Source organism: Tetrao urogallus, assembly GCF_951394365.1.
Source record: "Tetrao urogallus genome assembly, chromosome: 2".
Lineage (NCBI taxonomy): Eukaryota > Metazoa > Chordata > Aves > Galliformes > Phasianidae > Tetrao > Tetrao urogallus.
Window position 1 is genome coordinate 83738451 of NC_136814.1, and position 22651 is coordinate 83761101.

The 22651-nt window shown below is 35.5% G+C and overlaps 1 protein-coding gene across 1 annotated transcript in view; it reads left to right on the top strand.

Moving 5' to 3' along the window:
- Window positions 1–1540: 1540 nt before the first annotated feature.
- EYS (eyes shut homolog) overlaps window positions 1541–22651 on the top strand; it is a gene marked incomplete at both ends in the record, with an annotated part of 656806 nt that continues 635695 nt past the window's right edge. The window contains 2 exons of the mRNA XM_079532608.1: window positions 1541–1670; window positions 12739–12843. Of these exons, the coding sequence (XP_079388734.1) occupies window positions 1541–1670; window positions 12739–12843 (235 nt within the window). The remainder of the gene's footprint in view (window positions 1671–12738; window positions 12844–22651) is intronic.

Consider the following 22651-nt stretch of genomic DNA (forward strand, 5'->3'; position numbering starts at 1 on the left):
TGCAAGGAGCCAGCTGAAAGGAAAGGATATGTTATTCTTGTCAGGCATACACTTGAGAATATATATTTTTTCTTGAGCTCCTTATTTTTTTAGATACTCTGAAGCTACTCTTGAATTTTCAGTACTAGCAGTACATATTATCTTGGAAGTAAAAAATAAAAATAAAAATAAAAATAAATAATTGGTTTAAAGCTTAGGAGCTATTCATTTTACACATAACAGTTTCTTTACTCCTCTTTTTTTTTTTTTTTCTTCAGAGGTATTTCCTCTGTATCATGACAGATGGAGATCCCATGGTATCTATAGTTTGTACATAGATTAAGTTTTTTTGCTCTTCAAATTCTCTCTTGCCAAGAAGAGTTGCAGATAAAATTAAGAGCTTAACTGAACAGAGAAAAATACGTACCACTGGTGGTTTATAACTTCCTTAGTCCAAAAGTTATATTGCCAAAAACTTCTGAAAAATGACATTCAAATCAGTTCCCATCATTCTGTCTTTCTGTATTCAGTCTTACATGGAGTCTTTTCCCTACTGAATTAAAATTGTCCTCTTGAAAATATGATGGGGACATACAAATACTGAAATGGAAATTTCAAGAAGTCTAATATAAAAATGGAAGAATAGCAAGCAAAGAATGAAGGAAAAAGCCTCATAAACATTCACTTCTGAAAAAAAGTAGACTTTCTGCCAGATGGATTGGTACAGAAAATTGCTATAATCAAGGCTTCCTTAAAGTGTTTCCAGCTTCTAAATAATATCTCTGTGGATTGTGAATATCTAAGCTTATCAGCTGTTTCTTCCATTAAATAACACCTATAAACAGGATAAGGAAATGAACAAGCAGGGAAAATATTGCTGAATATAAGAGCTTTGGAATTCTGTAAGATGTTAATCATCTATGAAATAATAAAAGAATCCAATTTTGTTTACATTTATATATAAAAAAAGAAGGAAGCATAGAAAGTCATCTCTAATTTTACATGTCATACCAAATTGTGGAAATAATAATCAGTTCAATTTCTTTGAAGTCATATTGAGTTATTCTCCAGTTACAGACAGAAATTACAACCTTTGCATCTAATGGTAAAGCACATTTATATTGGTTTTATGTCTAAAGAAAGCAGGATGTTTCAAATTGTATTTATTTCTTTAAATGGAGATAAACTTGGTAAATCTCTATAATACAGTTTGCTTTTTTTCTCCTCACAGTGTTGTAGCAAGCAACTAACTCTTGTTACTACAAAAATCCTTAAAACCCATAATACTGGTAGCATATACTAGATTTTATTTGAATATTGTGATAGGAAATTTAATTTTAAATGCTGCTATTTTGCCCCATCTTAACTGTAATGATTGTGTTATTATTATGCAGTTCCATTAATATCAGAGATCATCTTTTTTAATCTTTTCAACAGGTGCATATGTCCCCTTGGTTACACTGGCACTTTCTGTGAAATTGATATAGACAACTGCATTGGAAACCAGTGCTCTGAGTATGGCTTCTGCCAGGACCACTTGCATAATTACAGCTGTATCTGCATGGTTGGATATGGAGGACCCTTCTGTGAAGTTGAAATTAATGAATGTTCAAGTTCACCTTGCAAAAATGGGGCTATCTGTATGAATCTAATTGGCAACTTTTCCTGCCATTGTGCTGAAGGATTCAAAGGTAAGTTTTACTGGAAAGCCTTGTAATGCAAATGTGATTTTCCAACTCTATTTCAACGATGTTTATAAGACCTTTTTATAAGAAATATGTGTATATATGCATGAGTATACATTTACATGTTTTTTACTTGTAAGAGTTTTAACTGAATTAGCATGGAAATTCTTAGATTGAGTCTCTTAAGTACTTCAGTGAATCCTTCCTATACTAAATGTAAATTTCTGATCAGGAAATGTGATGCTGTTGTCAATAAAGTGTTGGTCATGTTCCAGTACACAATTTTAATTGTGTTAGTTTAGTTTCCCTATTAGGCAGCTTAAGGTGTTGTAGATTTAGTCACAAACACAAATTCAGAGTATCCTGATGGGAATTAATGTTTTCATACAGAACAGGAAAATCCAATCATGAGGAGGGATGAGATCAACAGTATCATTACTCTGTTTCAATACACAGCTACATATAAATGAGTTGTTTAAACAATCTCAGAAAAGACAAACAAGTATTTTAGAGCATCTGCCAATCTTACACATCTGTTCTAAGATAAGATATTTCAACACTGGATTAGATGAGTTCCATAATGCTAATAGTGGTTTTTTGTTTTTTAATAATTTTCTGTTTTGCGTAAATGCTCGACACTCTGATTTCTGAAAAAACTGAATATCTTGGATACAGGTTTCTTACCAATACCAATATAATTACATATTTACTGTGAGGTATGCTATCACTACCAATGATTAACATAAATAGTATAATAGGCAGACTGTCATCTGTACTAGTTGATAATTAATGGGTTTTTTAATCTTTAATTTACAATTTATTCTTATAAATTAGTGAGGGTACTTGCTCCAGTTCAGAGAGACATTTAAAGCATGTGTAACACTACGAAGCTGCTGAACATCTGTAGAGACCAAACAGTGGATGAGGGCACAGTGAGGTGCTGGGTGCAGCATTTCAGCAATAAAAACAACATGAAAACAAATCATGCTCCAGGCAGCCATACACAGCTGTCACACCACAAAATGAAGTGTCTCAACCAGCTCATCTGCATGAATCAACAGATTGTGGCCACAGAATTGAGTACTGAGCTGAATATCAGTTTCAATGCATTGGAAATGATGCTGGCAACATTGGAATATTGTAAAGTTGGTGCTCAGATGTGTCTCATGTAAGCTCAAGCAAGAAAAGAGAGAACACCACATTGAAGTTTGTCAAGCCCTATTGAGCAGAAGGTGAGAATTTCCTGCATCGCACCATTACTGGTGGCAAGATATGACGTAATCTCAAACTGTGGGTAATCTCAACTCAGTTCAGTGATTCTGTGAGCATGAGCTAGTATAGAGGACATCCCACTAGAAAGCATTTTTGTCTTATTTTGTAACTCAATTAGGGATTGTATTATAGCATTCCAAGAGAAAGAATTTCAAATTAAAGGAACTTTTCACAATATGATTCATATTGTTTAGCTCATTATCACATGTACTGAAAATATTGAATTTTTTTTCCCTTGAGTGTAAAAAAACCAAACAAAAATTAATTTAAACTTGAAATTTATAGAAGTGTTATTATAACTCAAACATTTTCATTTGTATATCCATATCATATCTTAGGTTTTGTGATCCTAGGATATTTTCCAATTCCATCATAACAACATTATATTATTAATCAGTGAAGAGTATTTCAGTATAATGCTAGAAAGATATATTCTAGTTTTGTTCATGCAATTCAAGCTCTTTACATATCCATTTGCTTCAGTTTTCTTTAAGAGTCCAAATTCAATTTCAGAGGAAATATCAAATGCAATAGCAGAGAAATGAAAGTGTAAAACCCAAGTTGTTCTTTTTCATGAGTCTATAAGAGTTTGGGAACTACCAATTGATATATTTTAGGATTCATAGATTTGGAAACAAACCATGAGTTCCTTACCACCAACTTTTTTATTATAAAAAATTAACCCCCATTAGAATCAGTTTTTATTTCAGAGACAAAATTTGACATTGCTCATAACTGTCTCCTCTGTCTAGATGGCCGATTTAGTCTGATATCAGCATTTGTCAAATGTTTTACATTCTTATAGCGAGGGTCCCTTTAATCATTGCAGAGGGATTTGCCATTATGAATAGCTTGGATGATCTCTTTGATAAAAACAAACTAATAAAAAATTGTCTTGAGTGTCTGCTTATTAAAATTCTGTATTTTGTAGCATTATCAAGAGTCCTCCCTCTTGAACTGTGAATTGTACTTGTAATGGAGACTTTAGTATGGAGACATTGCGTAAATGTGCGGAGTATTACACTATTATACTCCCTGTAAGAATGACAAACATATGACAAACATAGAAACTTGCAGTATGAACTCTAGAATTTGAGAAGATTTTTGAAAAAATCTATATCCCATCATTATGATCATGTGACAACCCTCTATACTGCCTCAGAGTTCTTCTAATATCACACAGTTCTCTTCACCTGAGAAGTTATTGTCATTGTCTCTCTGTCTCTGTATCTTCATTTTATTCCATCTCTCAAAATCCGTGCTTAGCATCACATGGTTCCATCTTTCACAATTAATGTATTTCTAAGCAAACACTGATGTGATTCATTTCTGGCTTAAAAAAGTTCTTCTTGGAAGTATTTGATAAAACGTTGCCTTTATTCAAATACATCCTTCATTAAAAGTCTTGTTTGCACAGGATGACAGCTGCTGAGAACTCTTAAGTAGATAAGCAATATCACCTCCTTGTTTTCTCTTGAGGGTTTTTGTCTATATGACATTGATTGCTCTGTAATTAAGATTTGGATTTTTTTTTCTGTGTTTATACTGTGTCACACTGATCCTTTATTGCTTTACACATGTATTAGAAATGAATAACAGTATTAAGGCTTATCACAAATGTAGGCCTTCCAGTAGCTTTTTAAAAAAGTTTTATATTAATATGAAACTTTTATTATATATGCTGCTTTCCGGTTTTCTCTTCTTTTTTTCTAGAAGGGGAAAATAACATATGGGCTTTTAAAATATCATTGTGTTACTTTAAACTTCTGTACTTTGGTGTGGATTTTTTTTCTTCCTTTTTTATGCTGAAAATACACATAACATTTAGAGTCTATCTGAGGAAGCTTTTCATTGTTTGTACTTCTAAGAAGTTATTCATTATTCTTAAATTGTTGGATGTTGTTCAAATCTTTCTGTGGTATATGGGAACGGTATGTCTTTTATGTTATTATTAAACACAAGTCTTGAAGGGGAAACATGAAGTGGTGTGAAAATCTATCCTTATTATAGAAGTTATTTTAACTACTAATACAAATAATGTGCAGAAAAGCTAATTAACACTGGATATAACAGAGATTGACTATGTTATTATGTCGTTGCAAGGGCAAGGCATCAGCATGTCATGTTTTTCATTTGTGTTAGTATATATGCTACTGTGATAGCTGTTAATAAAACTCACTGTAATATTATGTTTATTCAAAAGCTTTTTTTAACATAAAAAATGGGCACAGAGAATGTCTTTATAAAGATCTTTATATATTGAAAGGTTGCATCTCCTTACTTCCTTCTTTTCAAGTTTAGACCTGTCAGTTCCTTCATTCTGCCCTTAAAGAGATTTCCTAAATTTCTAATTCTATGCATCCTCAGTTACCTTAAAATTCTATCTGTAGAAAAAGAAAAAATGAATCAGATTCAAGAATTCAGTGGTGGTGTATGAAAAATAGAATGACATAGACACTTAAGTTCTCAGATTTGTATCAATTGTCAAAAATTCAGAAGAAATATGAAGTTTTATTGTTTTATTCTGTTTTACTCTAATGTCTGAATATTTAACTTGAGAACAATATGAAGTTAAATTTATTCTTAGATTGAGACAAAATATTAGTTTTGCAAATATTCTAAAATATGTAAGAATAGTCTAGTTAGTTCAGATGAAGAGAAAGGTTTGGATCTTCTGTCAGCAGAAATAAAACATCCATAGCTTAAACTACTGAAGGGTGCAGACTTCCAATGCCATAATCAATGAGGTTTCATTCTTTACTTTTTGAATAAAAATAGTTTCCTTATTTTATCTTAGATCTCCAGTTACACTTACCTGAAAATTTCAGCAAGTATTAATTTGCTAAAATAGCATGATTACTTTAAACAAATTATGTTATGGTATTATTGCTAATGTGGCACTGCATGTACCTGCCGGATTTCTGTCAGCATCTGTAGGAGGTCCTAAGTTATATCTCTTTGCAAAGATTTTCAAAGTTCCCACAGAATGATCTGTTTCCCCGGTGTCATCAGTGCTCCTGCAGAAAACATGGCATCAGGCTGTACTTACAAGAGTGAGCATCTCTAATAATTTGTTAGGTATTTTAAGAACACTGCAATTTTATATATGGCAAGGAACACTGTGGAGTCAAGGGAAGTAGACTTCGCTTATTATGAGATTTAATATTCTGCCTGTACTTCATAATTTGATGACATAAACACTGTAAATTGTAAACAGGAATTCAGACCTGAAGCTATGATTTATTAAATAACCAATTGAATATTATGTTCTACTACTAATTATCTTTAGAAATGTTCTATTAATGTTAAATTTAAAAGCGTAAACCCAGAAAATATTTATATGAACATACTTTGATGATGAAAGTAATTTGTAGCTAATTAGTTCTTCTATCAGATATTCAAAGAAGTTTTTCATCATCAATTTCAAATGTGTAGCTAAATTAGCTGCATACTGAAAAAGATAACGGCTGCACAGTATGTGTCCAGCTTTTCCAGCTGTTTTCCTCTCTAGCATGCTCATAAAACGTAATCTCACATTAGCCTTATAGATTCTTTTCTTTTCCCTGAATCATTTTAAAAAATACTGTTCAGATATTGCCTTCCTACGTGGAAGTCTTGAATTCTTAAATTTCCCAAGCAACTGTCAACAAGAAGTTTGAAGACAGGCGTTCTGCCAGGTGCAATGGTCAGTTTAGTGCCGCTATTAGGGCACATAACCACAAGAACTAGTTACTGTCAATAGATCACAGAATGTCCATAGGTTGCTCTGAAGGTAATGATTCTTATTTATTTCCATGGATAATACCACAGATACAACGAGCAAAATAGCACTCTTTGATAGAACCAATTCTCAGCAACAAAATTCTATTTTTCTGTATTGCCACCACAATTAGCTATAGATTTTTGCCACTGAGGAAAAAGAGCCTGTAAGTTGCACTTCTAAAAAACTGCACCAGCAGAGGTAACCCACTGTTTCAGAAGAGAATGATTGTCTTCTTCACTAGTCTGACTCTGTAAATTTGAGCCTTCAACATAGTCAGCATTGCAATTTGTCAGAGTTGCTGCTTTGACCAGGTTCCAGAAAATCCAGAAGGATCACCCATTTTCTATCCCAAAAGACAGTGCACATCACTTTACCCACTGAGGGCTGTGTCTTGAACCTTTTCTTCAAGAGGAATTCACATGTTGTCACTCCATGAGATACCATTTTGACTCTGGCTCATAGTTATGACGCCACCAGTAATGGTGCGATGCAGGAAATTCTCACCTTAAGCTCGGCAGGGCTTGACAAACTTCAATGTGGTGTTCTCTCTTTTCTGGCTTGAGCTTACATGAGACACATCTGAGCATCAACTTTACAATATTCCAATGTTGCCAGCATCATTTCCAATGCATTGAAGTTGATATTCAGCTCGGTACACAATTCTGTGGCCACAATCTGTTGATTCATGCAGATGAGCTGGTTGAGACACTTCATTTTGTGGTGTGACAGCTGTGTATGGCTGCCTGGAGCATGATTTGTTTTCATGTTGTTTTTATTGCTGAAATGCTGCACCCAGCACCTCACTGTGCCCTCATCCACTGTTTGGTCTCTGCAAATGTTCAGCAAGCATAGGTGAATGTCAGTGGGTGCAATTTCTTCTGCATGAAGGAATTCAATTACATATCTTTGCTTCATATGCATTTCCACATCAGGTGTCATTTTGTCCTACTGTCTCTCTGCTGCCATCTGTAACACAGCAACAAGATATAACCAAATATAACCAAAGGTTTAACCACTGCTGCCATGCCATCAACATCTGCCTCTGACATCATGGGCCAAAATAATAGGAGGAATTACTTTTGGTGCAGTCCTTTCACAAGATGTACCTTTACATTCACTGCATATTCTTTTGATGTGAAGAATGTGTACTAAAACAGGAGGGTTTTTCTAACTCAAGAGAAGAAAAAAAAGTAGTTATTTCCCTAGCCTTGTCTGAGGCATACAGAATTTTTAAAACTGCACTTTTAACATTTAGTTGGTAAATCACATCTGTTAACAGTGTACTTTTCAGTGGCTAGATAGCAAAAGTAGGAGGAAAACGAAACTGATGTGGAGAGGATGGTAATAAAAATCTATGGAAGCTAATGTCTTGGATGTGGATGTAAAAAGCACTGCTAGTTTGAAGTGAACAAACAAAAACAAAAATACGGAAACCAGTGAACTGTTTAATGTGTTAAGGGTATGTTCAGCTGGAATGTTTCAAAAATTTCTAAAGTATTCTGCAAGTATGAATAGCTAGAGGAAGGTTGTACATCAGTCAGTGATTTTTCAAATGTTTTCGTCAGTTATACAAAAAGTATTCTCCATGCTTGATAACTAAGTTAAGGCAGAGTGGCATGTAATTGCTTCTTTGTCAACTGAAGTAATACAGCTGTAATTACAGCTTCCAATCATAAAAATCAACACTACTGTTATCAGAGTAGGGATTTATTTATTTTTTTCCGAATTCCCTTTTAAGTGAGAAACGTAATTCACACGCATTGAGCATAGTCACAAATAAATAAAAGCAAAATACCAGATTGTTTTGCACCGTAGTGTAGAACATATATAACATGCATAACATTGTACCTTTATTCTGTAGGACTGGTCTAGACATTTATATTTGGGATTAATTATCTAAATTCGAACTAAATATTTTAATATATGGGAGTGTTGCATTACAGATTAATAGATTAAGAAAAAATTGTATTAATAAAGTCCTAAAATAATGGTAATAAATGTTGTGATATTAGAAATGAAATTCAGTTTCCAATATCACTAATAGGAAAATCCAAGCTATAGATTGAGAGATAATTCTTTCACATAAATTCACAAAAAATAAATTCTCTTTCTCTGCATCCTATCTTATATTGACTGAATCACTCCTTCCTGTTAGACTTCAGTGGGAGAATGGCTTTGACTCTTTTCCTAGATTTTCTGCACACAATTAGATTTTGTCACTGCTCCTCAGCACAGCTAAAACTCCAGTGTTCATCTCAAGCTTCAAATTTCTTCAGCCTTCATTATTTCATCATCCTCTCAGGACTCCCCAGGCATTGTATTTCAGTCAAAACATGGCCACAGAATTAACCTTTTGGTTTGTTCATCAGTTTGTCATTTTGCTTTTAAATTCCTCAAAGGATTAACTTGACAAGTGCACACTATTTTTTGTTATTTTTTGGAAATACTGCACAGTTCACAGCTGCCCACTCTGCCTTTATTCCATTCTCTTATTTCCTACTATCCCATCAGGACTGCCAGCCTAATGGTACCAATTTATGGTACTGTTATAAAACTGTTATGTCTATCTCTACTTAGAGTTCATTTCATCCCCTAAGGACTATTTTCTTGAGGCTGAATACAGAATATTCTATATGGCATCTGATGTCAACATTTAGGGAACTGGATTTCACTGTAAGTGCTCAGCTGAAAGGTATAGAGCTCATTATCAGAAGTTGAGATGCAATTGACTGGTACCCCAAATCAAATTTTCCATCTCTCCTGCTCCCTCTCTCCACTTCTATAAAATTCAATGCAATACAATATATAAAAAAAGAGATGGTTAAAAATTGTCCACATTTGTGAATGGGTTGATACATAAATCTTCAAATTATGGTACTCTACAGTTCACAAAGATACCTTTGATGCTGAAGAATCAAGAAAAAATTCCCTTAGACTTACTTTAAAAACAAATAATTAAACATGTATCCATTAGTATGCTACAGCTTAAGAGAAGTGATAGAATCTGTTTCAGGTGTTTTTTTCTTGCACATATTACAGTTTACCAATGGTTTGTGGCCAGATTATTGACTCCTACAGGAAACTGTTCTACTCTCCACTTGTCTCTGGAGAAGAGAGTCTGTGTGTCTCCAGTATATCTCTTAAAAGAAAATCACTTTATTCTGTGACAGTGGGAAAAGGCTTGAACTAGAATATATAAGAAAAGAAAACGTTGGAATTAGATCCAAAAGGTTGAATATAGTACTGTTTCTTTTTCAGAACCTCAGATAAACTCCACAAATATAAAAAGAACTTCAAAAATGTCTTATTTTGACCAGTTCCAAATGTCTGTACTCCTGATGTCACAGAATCACAGAATGGGCAGGGTTGGAAGGGACCTTAAAGATCACGAATCTCCAACTCCCCTGCCACATGCAGGGCCACCAGCCTCCCCATTTAATACTAGATCTGGCTGCCCAGGGCCCCATCCAACCTGGGCTTGAACACCTCCAGGGACGGGGCATCCATAACTTCTCTGGGCAGCCTGTTCCAGCACCTCACCACTCTCTCTGGAAAGAATTTCCTCCTGATATCCAACCTAAATCTCCCCTCCCTCAATTTAAAACCACTTCCCCTTGTCCTGCAGTTATCAACCCTTTCAAAGAGTTGATTCCCCTCCTCTTTGTAGGCTCTCTTTAGGTACTGAAAGGCTGCAATGAGGTACCCCGCAGCCTTCTTTTCTCCAGGCTGAACAAGCCCAGCTCCCTCAGCCTGTCTTCATAGGGGAGGTGCTCCAGTCCCCCCATCATCTTTGTGGCTCTCCTCTGGACCATCTCCAACAGCTCTCTGTCTTTCTTGTACTGGGGGCTCCAGACCTGGACACAGTACTCCAGATGGGGCCTCACAAGAGCAGAGTAGAGGGGGACTCCTTGTCCCTGCTGGCCACCCCTCTTCTGATGGAGCCCAGGATACCACTTGCTTTTTGAGCTGCAAGAACACACAGCTGGCTCATGTTAAGCTTTTCATCCATCAGGACTCCCAGGTTGTTCTCTGCAGGGCTGCTCTCAAGGACCAATCTTTCCAATCTGTATGGATGCCTTGGATTCCTCTGGTGCAAGTGCAAAACCTTGCACTTTGCATTGCTGAACCTTATCAGGTTCACCCAGGCCCACCTTTCTAGCCTGTCAAGGTCCCTCTGAATGGCATCCCTTCCTTCCACTGTGTCAACTGCATCTGTCAGCTTGGTTTCATCAACAAACTTGCTGAGGGTGCATTTGATTCTGTCATCGATGTGATTGATAAAGATGTTAAAGAGCACCAGTCCCAAGACAGACCCCTGGGGGACACTGCTCGTTACCAGCCTCTACCTGGACACAGAACCATTGATGACCACCCTCAGTCTGTGGCCTTTCAACCAATTTCTTATCCATTGAGTGGTCCACCCATCAAATCCACATCCCTCCAATTTGGAGATGAGGATGTGATGGGGGACCATGTCAAAGGCCTTGCTCAAGTCCAGGTAAATGACATCGGTCGCCTTTCCCTTGTCCACCAATGCTGCCATTCCATCATAGAAGGCCACCAGATTGGTTAAGCATGACTTCCCGTGGTGAAGCCATGCTGGCTGTCTTGGATCACACACTCATCCCTCATGTGATCAAGCATGTCATCCAGGATGATCTGTTCCGTGATCTTTCCAGGCACAGAGGTGAGACTCACTGGCCTGTAGTTCCTGGGGTTCTCCTCACTCCCTTTCATGTAAATGGGAGTGATGTGACCCTTTCTCCAGTCATTCAGGACCTCACTGACAGCCAGGACTTTTCAAATATGATGGAGAGCATCACAGCATGCTGGGCAACATTCAGCAGCTGCTGCTATCAAGCAGATTGTCCTCGGTTTACTGAGTTACCTACTTTTCTTTGTCTTTATATATGTATCCCTTTTTTTTCTTGAGATTTCTCAAAATATTAAGGCCAAAGCAGAGCATTGTTAGATGCAGGAAAAAACTAATAGAAGTCATTCTGACAATCAGTTTAAGCGGGGAAGGGAATCTCAATGCTACTATGGACTTCTTCAGTGCAAGTTCTTTATTTCTAGTTGATATGGAAGATAGCTTGAGTGGCAAAACGCAGGTTTTGAGAGCTGATTCTCTTTGATAGGTATGACTGTATGAGAGGGCATATATTTGTCTTGAGGATAAGAGATCAAATGTTTTTCTCAGTGCAAAGAACACAGGGCAATTTCAGAATTCTTTTTGTTTTTTTATACTCTTCCATGAGGTTTACAGAAAGATCCAGTTGATTTATACACTGATGACCTATGATAGGCACTGAGCATATATTCTTACTTGTTTTGTTGTTTGTTTGTTTGTTTTTCCCCACATTCTTGTGGCTGGAAATACCTTTTCCTGTTACAAATCAAGGCAACACCTGTGTAGATTACCAATCTACATTTAATTATGCTTCTCGCCACAGCTCTTAATTATTACATTAACTAACATCTGCATTTTGTTTCATTAAATATTCTTCAGTGACTTATTACCCTCTATCTTTGTGTTACATGGAGAAAGGAATATCTAGTATTATAGTACTGATGATTTTCTGCAGAACCTAGTTTGAAGTCTACTGTTACACTTAACTGTAAATTGATGTTGGTCTGCTATTCATATGCAGTGACACTTTACCATTCTTTTTCAAAGGAGACAATGAGTGAAATGAAAGAAAACAGTTGACATAACTGAACAAAGATTGCCTGGATACAGTAATTTTGTATAATGGAAAAACCTCCAGGACTGTGCATATCCTTACCAGGAAAGCTTTCTTTTTTCACAATTGACATGTTTTCAGTGGGCTTTCTTGAAAATAGCAGAAAAATTAGTGACGTAAAGTATGCCTATCAGTGTCTGTGTATACTCAAGTAAGTACACTTTGACTTGTGAGGTCAGCGTTCAGACTATGGCAATCAGGTAGTCCTTTTCCATTATAAATATATCCTTATAATTTGAACAGGCCATAGTGTTTATTTGTTTATTCATTTATTTATTTTAATACAAAATTACAGGAAAAACATGTACTGCTCATGTGAATGAGTGTCCAGACAGACCCTGTTGGAATGGAGGAACCTGTGAAGAGGACATAAATGGCTTCAAATGCAATTGCCCTCTAGGTAGGTGCTCATATATATTTTTAGTACAGTTGTTAATTTGACATTGTGTGTAAGTTCCACGTTTATAACTTACATGCTATGAAATCTCATATGGTTAAAGCACCTTGCTTGCATTTTGAAAGGTACAGATCTAGTTATTTAAACTAATGAAAGTTAAGATAGTATCAGTGAGTACCATGATGCTTAAATATATAAATACAACAAAACTGGAGATTTCTAATTCTAATTTAGTGTCTATTTATGTATTTGACCTTATTGCAACACATTTATTGATGAAATTGTACATTTCAGACAGTAAAATATTTTGAAATTTACAAATATCCTAATTCCTGGTCTTTGGAATCCAATTACGTTTGCTGCACTATTCACACCTAAAAGAATTGCACACTGATATAAGTTATGCATGAGATCAGTCAGGTTGCCTGAGTATGTGCATTTTGTGCCATCTGAGGTGCCCTTAAGTATCCACAATATTGCATGAGAGTGGCAGATGTGGTGCTGGATACAAAAGACGTGCCAGACAAATCAGGCAGCAACTGTATTGAGCATACATTGTAAATAAATAAATAAATAAAAGATAAAATATATAAACATAATGCAACAAAATAAAAGGGGAAAGAAATGTGATGCTGAATATTTTGTTAATGATATATGATGATAATGTTGTGATAATGATATATATCATGATGAAAATACTTTGCTAATGATATATACACTAAATAATTTGTGATTTTGCAAGTTATGGTATGCATGTTAAGAAAACATAGAAAACAATGTGGTAGAAATTCATGAGATTAGAAACCCTGAAGCTAAGATCAGTAGGCTTCCTCAAATTTTTATGAGCATAAGGGCCAAAGGAGGCTGAAATAAAGACTGATAAGTTCACCTATAAATACAGATAATAAATTACTGATAAATTTTATAGAAAGGTTTTTGATTTTTACATGTATATTCAGGCATTATTACTGTGGAAAACAAGTTTAGAAAATCTGTTTATATATATATGTATTCTCAGAGGGCTTACAGAAGTACTGAGGTGTTTAGAAAAGAAACTGATAGAAATCTGTAAAACCTGAAAATGTCAGAAGGATGAAACATGTCTTCAGCCATCCCTCTTAAGCTAAATAATTGTTTTAAAAGCACTTTAGACTTGGTATCAAAAGATCTTTAAATGTTTCACGAGTAGTATTCAGTTGAATTTGGAACTGTAGACAATATTGAATTGAAAATATTCAAATGCAAGGCACTGTTTTTGTGCTTGTTCTTGTGCTTCATATACATGTGTATTCAACTGTTACTGAATTAGGACTGCAGCTATTACTTATCATAAACAATATTTCCTGTGTTCTTTTGATATGAGGATTTTCATATTCAATATACTGCTCTGCTATCTTCTGTTTAGTTCCCATTTGCTAACACTCTTACATGGGGGTGGAACTTTAGACAGAAGTATCCATCTTGTACTTCTTTGCACAGATCTGAAAGGAAAACGCTTTTCACACAGTAGAACGTGTCATTGATAGGAGAGCAAGTTATTGTTGACATTGTCTCAGTAACTCATTTGCACGTCCTTCTTTAGAGGTATGAAACACTGTAAACTGGGCTCATCCAATGAAGTTTTATTATTATTTTTGGTGTGTATATATGTGATTTGGATAATACATTGATTTGTTAGGAACAGTGAGGTTTATGTAGTAGACAAAAGAAAAAAGCTAGAGTTTCATTCTACTGACTCCAAAAATACTATAAATAGCATTTGTCATTATCAAAGGATTGAGTAACTGTCAGTGAAACAGAGGTGATAAGTTATTCTTGAAGATAGTCAGGATTTTCTGTACTTGCATTTGCAGTGACATTAATAATGTTATGAGAAGCTGAGTTAGAGATGGCAAAAACTGTGTAGTGGTGTACATGCCTAACAGTGAACTGAAAAGATGAGAGTTTTAAGCTAAATATTATATGAATTCATCTTTTGCCTGAGGGTAAATTAATTAATATCCACAGTTCATATTCTTGTGATGAAGCTGTAGATAAGCAAATGTATCTCTCAAAGATATTGCAATGATTAAATAGAAAATAAAAATCACTGTATTACTGGATATTTTTGCTGCTGTCTTGGTCCCAATAAAAGCATCAATTTATAAGATAGGGCAGCTTACTCTAATTAATCCTTCAGTGAAAAATAACAATTTGTTCTTTAGTACTTTCATGTGAAAAGTGCCATATTGTTTTCTGAGACAACAGATCCGCTCAGAATATGGTCTTTAATAGCAGACTTTTAGCAAGCAGCTAAACAAATAATTTTAAAAAGTCTCCAGATTAATATTATATGAATTATAAAGATGTAAGGGACAACAGAGAGTTTGAATATGCCCTAGTTATCAGATTCTGATAAATGAACACATTCGGATCCGCAACTGTCTTTCTGACAGCAATTAACCTCTTTTTTACTGCCCGTTTATGTTTGGAATACTTTGGTATCCATTAGACAGCTTTTATCTGTTCACTTTTCTGCTTTGGTCCCTATTGTCTGAAACAGTCTCATACTGTATCTTACTTTTAGGTTCCTGATGTCTTTCCACAAGAGACCTCTCAACATTATCAAATATGCTAAAAATAAGGAACAGAGCTTTACACTGAGCGTGGCGGAGGTTCTATTTCTGTTTGTACTAAAATTATTTTAGCCTGAATCATAACTCCATTTTCCTAAATAAAGATTAGAATAACGGTGTTGGACAGTAAATATGTCAGTAGCATGTCACGTAAAAAGCAATATCATTTCTTTGACTAAAATCTTCAAAGGTGGGTTATCATTAGGAGTTACATACTTGTAATGAATTTAACATAATGAGCTTAAAAATATTTTTTTTCCTTCAAATTATGCCATAACATTAATGCCATTTATTTGAGGCTATTAGAGCATAAGTTATTTTGATGTACATTTTAGAAGTAAAGCGATGAATTATCTTTTAGCTTAGGCTTAATAGTGGAGGAATGCTGCAGAAACAGCATTTCCTGAATCAGAGTTGGAAGGGACATCTGGAGACCATTTGGTCCAAGCCATGCTCGAGTGGGACGCTCAGAGCAGGCTGCCCTGAGGCAGCTTCTGAAGATCTCCAAGGAGGAGACTGCACAACCTATGGGCAACCTGTGCCAGTACTCTGACACCTACAGAATATAGAACTGTTTCCTGGTGTTTAGACAGAGCCTCTGGTGTTCTAGTTGTCTCTCTGACTGTCCCTGAAAAAATCCTGGTTCCGTGTTCTTTGCCTCCACCCTTCAGGTATTTGTACACATTCATAATATCCTCCCTGAGCCCCTTCTTCATCAGGCTGAACAGTCTCAAATCTCTTAGGCTCTTTTCACAGGACAAGTGCTCCAGATCCTTGATCTTCTTGGTGGCCTTGTGTTGGTGCTCAGTCGAGTTAGAGAGCTCTCACAGTTTCTTGTAGCATCAGAATAGTTCTCAGAATAGTTCTCCAAATAGTTCTTCTTTATTGTGTTCAACATACATCTTATATACCATTCACTTACAAGCAGGAAAATCTTGTCCCTCTAATCAGTTAATTGGCCTAGCTTCTCCCAAACAGCAGTGGTAAAGGGTGAAAGGTTTCTTAAGTGTGATAAGGTTAACAATGCATACAAAAAGACCGGTGTTGCATAGAGGGGAAAGATCACCTCTCTTGACCGGTTTGCAATACTTTGCCTAATGCAGCAAAGAATACCATTAGCTTTATTAAAAGCAAGGGCTAATTGTTTTTAATGGTCAACTTGGTATCTACCAGGACCTCCCAGATGCTATTTTGCAGAACTGCTTCTCAGGTAGCAATTCTCAGCATGTCATAGAATCATAGAATTGCTCAGGTTGGAAAAGGCCTTAAAGATCATCAAATCCAACCACACCTAACCGTACTACTCTAACTAGCAACCCTTTGCTAACTCATGTCCCTGAGCACCACGTGCAAACGGTGCTCACTTGAGGCCATTTCCCCTCGTCCTGTCACCTACCACCAGTGAGAAGAGACTAACCCCACTCTTGTCCTGGTGCTTGGGATGGTTTCTCCACAAGTGCAGGACTTCTTGATGAATTTCACAAGATTTTGGTCAGCTCAAGTCTCCAACCTGCCAAGGTCCTTCTGGATGGCTATATGGCTCTATGGTGAATCAGCCATAATCCTGAATATTTTGGAAAAAATAATAATAATAAAAAAACCCCTTCTTTTTATCTTATACATCCTTTTAAAGCAAAGTTGATGTAATGGTATGAATTTTTTTATTATTATTATAAAGATATATATATATAAATACATATACACTTTCTAATGTGGTTGCACATGATATATAGTGCTGGGTCTGGAAATGCATAACTGCCTTCATGAGAATAAATGAGGAGGTGAACATGATGGATGAAAGACTTGAAGGGCTAGATTCTTCACTGTACTGTATGATTTAGATGTTCGACTGAATTTCAAGAAAACAAGATAATTAGTATAACTGAAAAGCTAGTTCATTAACCCAACGGGAAAACCATGCTAATAGTTATGTTGCTTCTGATATTGAAGCAAGCTCCTTCAGTTATTGTGTCTTTGTAAAGGACTATATTAAAGAAGAATGGAGTTGCGGAACACTTTGCAGTCAGCTGGATTTAAGATAATTCTACTGTCAGAGTGGAGTTATAGACTGATCAAGCTAGTGTGCAAGAAATGAGAAAGGAGAGCTCTACTTTACTAGGGAAATCCTCTACGTGTTCAAGTCTGTCGTATTAATGTTCATATAAACTTTTCAGGATAGATCATATTTTTGGAAACGTTCATAGATTAAATGTGAAGAACTTATTATTTTCTCCACCTAAAATTCAAAATTTGGTGTCTTTTTTAATAATAAAAGTACCATGATAAATAAATAAAGAAATAAATTAAAAATTTCCAATGAAACTGAGGTAAACTAACATTTCATACTTCTGCAATTAGAGAATGCAGCCAAAATAATTTTTTTAATTATACTGATGCTTTGCAGTTTATTAAATATATTTATGTTATGTCTCAAAAGAAATATTTGAATTTAGTGGTGCATCTATGACAAAGTGACCCGCTTAGTGGATAAAGGTAAAGCTGTCAATGTGGTCTACTTGGACTTCAGTAAAGCCTTTGACACTGTCCCCCACAACATTCTCATGGAGAAGCTGGCTGCCCATGGCTCTGCTGGGTGAAACACCAGCTGGATGGCCAGGCAACAAAGAGTTGTGGCCCATGGAGTTAAATCCAGTTGGCGGCTGGTCACGAGCAGTGTCCACCAGGGCTCAGTACTGGGGCCACTTCTATTTAACATCTTTATTAATGATCTTGATGAGAGATTTGAGTGCACCCTCAGTAAGTTTGCAGCTGACACCAAGTTGGGAGGGAGTTTTGATCTGCTGAGGGGAGAAAGGCACTACAGAGGGACCTGGATAGATTGGATTGATAAGCCAAGGTTAATTGTATGAGTTGCAGTAGGGCCAAGTGTCGGGTCTTGAATTTTGGTCACAACAACCCCAGGCAACCCCACAGGCTTGGGGAGGAGTGGCTGGAAAGCTGCCTGATGGAAAGGGACTTCGGTGTACTGAAGGACAGTCAGCTGAATATGAGCCAGCAGGGTGCCCAGGTGGCCAAGAAGGCCAATGGCATCATGGCTTGTATTAGAAATTATGTGGTGAGCAGAACTAGGTAAGTAATCCTGCCCTTGTGCTTGGCATTGGTGAGGCCTCACTTTGAATACTGTGTTCAGTTTTGGGCACCTCAGTACAGAAAGGACATTGAGGTGTTGGAGCAGGTCCAAAGAAGGGCAACGAAGCTTGTAAAGGGCTTGGAGAATATGCCCTATGAGGAGAGACTGAAGGAAATGGGGCTATTTAGTCTGGTAGAAAGGATGCTGGATGTGGTGCTCAGGGACATAATTTAGAATTATGCGTTTGTTAATTTTAGAATTAAGGGTTGTTAGTTAGAGTAGTATGGCTAGGTCATGGTTGGACTTGATGAACTTTATGGTCTTTTCCAACCTGATCAGTTCTATGATTCTATGCAATATGTCTTCTGTGAAATCTGTTTTCACTCTGATAGAAAGGCACAGAATCATAATTCCCTCCACTCCTTTATCCAATAAATAAATACAACTTAGAGGACACTAACAATTTGTTGTTTGTTGTTGTTTTTAATAAGAAGGGACATACATTCCCTTCAGCTGTACAAATTTAACTTTCTAAAGAAATAATAAATAAGAGAAATAAGAAAAGTTAGCACACTTTGTATCTGTTGTCTTTCTGCTGAAATCAGGTAAATAAAATCTGATCATGTAAACAGAAATCCATATTTTAGTTCCTTATGATGATAAAACAAGATTAATAATATCATTTTTTTTAAGAAAAGAATATTTAGTATATGAAATCCATTCATATGAGCATCCTATAAAGTGGTTCAATATAGCTTTAGAAGAATTACCTTCCAGAGCTGGTGGGATTCTCATTATTTCTTAAAAATTACTGGTTACTGCTGGTATGGCTGTTGGTATATTCTGATGAGTCTTAGACCTTACACAGGAGATGTTACAAGATCTTTTTACAGTTAAACTTTGTCATTTTAGATAATAGTATTTCTATTTAACTGATGAACAGTATCGATTAATTGTGGTGCATGATTACCTATCATGAATTTCTTCAGAGTTTTTGTTTTTTAATATAACATAAAGACTACATCCTCTGATAAGGGCATCCTTTTCTGGGGGATAGAATATACCAATTGAATTTCAGATCTCTATATTAATTCCTTTCTGAAAGAATAGCTTCTGGAAAAACAGGTAAGCCTAACAGTGGTCTCTACCTCTTACTCATTATATGGACTATTATGGGCACTGCACTGTGTGACACGTACATACATTTCTTGTGCAAAGGCAAGTTTTCAGTTCTTGAATCTGGAATGCAAAAACTAGATATATACTTGAGAAAGCTGGAAATTCAGTGACAAGAAACTGAGGTGCATCATATTCATTACTCATGTTTTATATATCTAGGCCAGAGAGACTAGGACTGGATTGTGCAAAGTGTATTGTGTGTAAACTGACAGATGTTGGCTGTGGAGGGTCTGCACGGGAGGGACAAGGGCTGCCCTGTGCTGGCTCCAGAGTCCCAGAGCAAGGCACATTTGAACCCAATGGACTAATTTCTGTTAGGGAGAAATATCTGCATGTTTAATTAATGATGAGAAAACATCCAGCCATTACTACACGTACTAAGGAAAACATGATACACAATACAACTATGCCTCTGTGCCATCTTTTACAGCACTAACAGAAAAATTGATCCGTATTCCAAAGTTACTGTACTAAAAGCATAAAATAATTCTGTCCTCATCAATGAAAGGAGTGACAATGATTTCAGTGATGGTAGGTACACACACAGTTTAGCATGTGATACTGAATCTAATATTATCCTGGCTCAGCACAGAAAGATTTCAGTTCTTCACCAGAGCTGTCAAGAAATCCAAAGAGCGCATAACTGCACAAACTCAGTATAGTATTTGAAACCATGATGTGCTCCAGGATTTCTTGAAGTTGTATCCACAGAACTTTTTAGCTAGCAGTAAATCAGGATTTTTAGAAAGAAAATATTTTCAGTGGAGAGTGTTAGACCTGTTCTTGTTTTGAATAATAACATACACATTTGCAGAAGTTAGGCATTTATTGCCCATGTGTTTTACTGCCTTGTTAATTCATTGTGCATTATACTTCATTTGTGTATCTCAAACTTCTGTTCATTTTTAAATTCTCCTTTTTTTTTGTCTTTTTGATAATTCTATTGCTCATTAAATTACTGTTACTTTCTTTGCCTTTGTGTTTGTTCTTTTCTGAAGATGTGTAAAAGTTGGCCTTTCTATTCTTCTCTCAATGGTACTTAGTACTTATTTTCCTTGATATAATTAATATTTAGAAACGCTTATTTGTGGAAGGTACACTCATACAGACTAATTAAACTTCAATTTCTTGCAGGCAGGCCAGTTAGCAAGCATTTTTTTTCTTTTATTTTGTCATCTGAATATTAGTATTCTATCCTTTTCTAATTAACTTGGTAGTTACTTGTTTACTTTACAATTCCTTTCCTTTTTCTTTCATAGATGAATCATCTTAACTGACTTTTTTACTTCACATGTTACATTTATGGTAAAATAAAGTAATTTCAGCAGTTGCAAATTTTGGGGACTGTTTATCCATGTTTTGTTTTTCCTTCATTTCGCTCCAGGCAAAATACTGTCTAGAATGCTTTTTATGGAGACAGTGACTAATGCATCTTTCTCTTATAAAATCTTTCAGCTGAGTGTGTGCAGGAGTAAAATAGGAGTTTTCATTTTTATATATTTCAATATAGATGAATATGCCATTAGTTATTGACTACAATCCAAAAAGTTCTTAACATAGCATTTTGTTCTGAGAAATGTAAAATCAAGAATGATTTGAGGAAGATCAATTTATTAAGAGAGCATAAATATTAAGCAGCAGCTAAATAAAATTGTAGTAACAAAAAGATTAAAAAGCAGCTGTTTCTATGACAACCTCCTTTCCTGGAGTTTCAAAAAGCATTTCTGCATTATTCCCGTGCCACTAATCACCTTCATTATATGTTATTTCAATGACTAGATATTTCTTTTTCATCCTTATAAAAAAATCAGATTAAATACATGATAGAAGATATTTATTTACTTTTTTTTAATAGTAGTGCAAGTGAGACCTGATCTACATTAAAGACTTCCATACTACGTACTTTACGTATGCTTGTATTTTTGCTATAGGCATTAACCTGATCCAGACAGTTCAATAGATCTTGTTTTGTTTTCTTTTGCTTTACTTTGGTTGGTTTAAAGTGTAGTTGTCATTGCTGTGAAGAAACTAATCTGAAAATAAGTAGATTGCCTTTCCTATTTTTTAATTCCTAAGGCAAGAGGAACAGAGGTAGGATGAACATTTTATTAGAGGTATCAGTCTCTTGTACCAGAGCTTAGGCTGAGAGAGCTTGGATTTAGAAAACTACATTTTAGACAGTGAAATTTGGAAGTAGATGAAATGAGATGAATCCCAGCTGAGAAGGTTGGGATGAATCCCAGCTGAATTTATTTATTTATTTATTTATTTTTCTATCAACAGAGATACTGCAGTAAAAGTGAATGGTCCTCAGTCTTAGACTGACACCTTTTTACCACCTTTATAATTCAATTTTGGGGATGGTATTTTTGATTTACACACTTTTCTACTATGTTTTTCTCATTGTACCTTAAAATTTTCAAACGGGGTTCATCGAATTTAATAAAGCATAATTATTTTTAGATCCTGACTAGATCTTAAAAGGAGAAGTGGCAATATGTGTATGTACTAGAACTGAATGTGAATCCTTACAGAAATAAAATTAAGAAGTTATGTGCAATGGGATATAGGAGCAGAATTTTGGTCTATATGTAACAATGAAAACACGTTACAATAAGGCACCATTAAAAAATTCAGTCAAATGAAACCTCACAAAACCTGTCACTCAGGTACATCAAGTTCGACATAATTGGCAGTCCTTTCTAAAGAGTAACTCAGGTTTCAAACAGTTAAGCTACTATCTGGTAAGTTTAATTGATAACATTCCAGGCAAGTTGCACACTATCTGTACTCACTATACCATATGTACAGTATCATAAAAAAAGAAAACTAATTGATAGCATTATTTCTTGCAAATAAATTCTTAATTTTCAAGGTAGTCAGCAAAGGCAGATACCCAAAAGAAGTGCAATGCAAAAATGCCTTA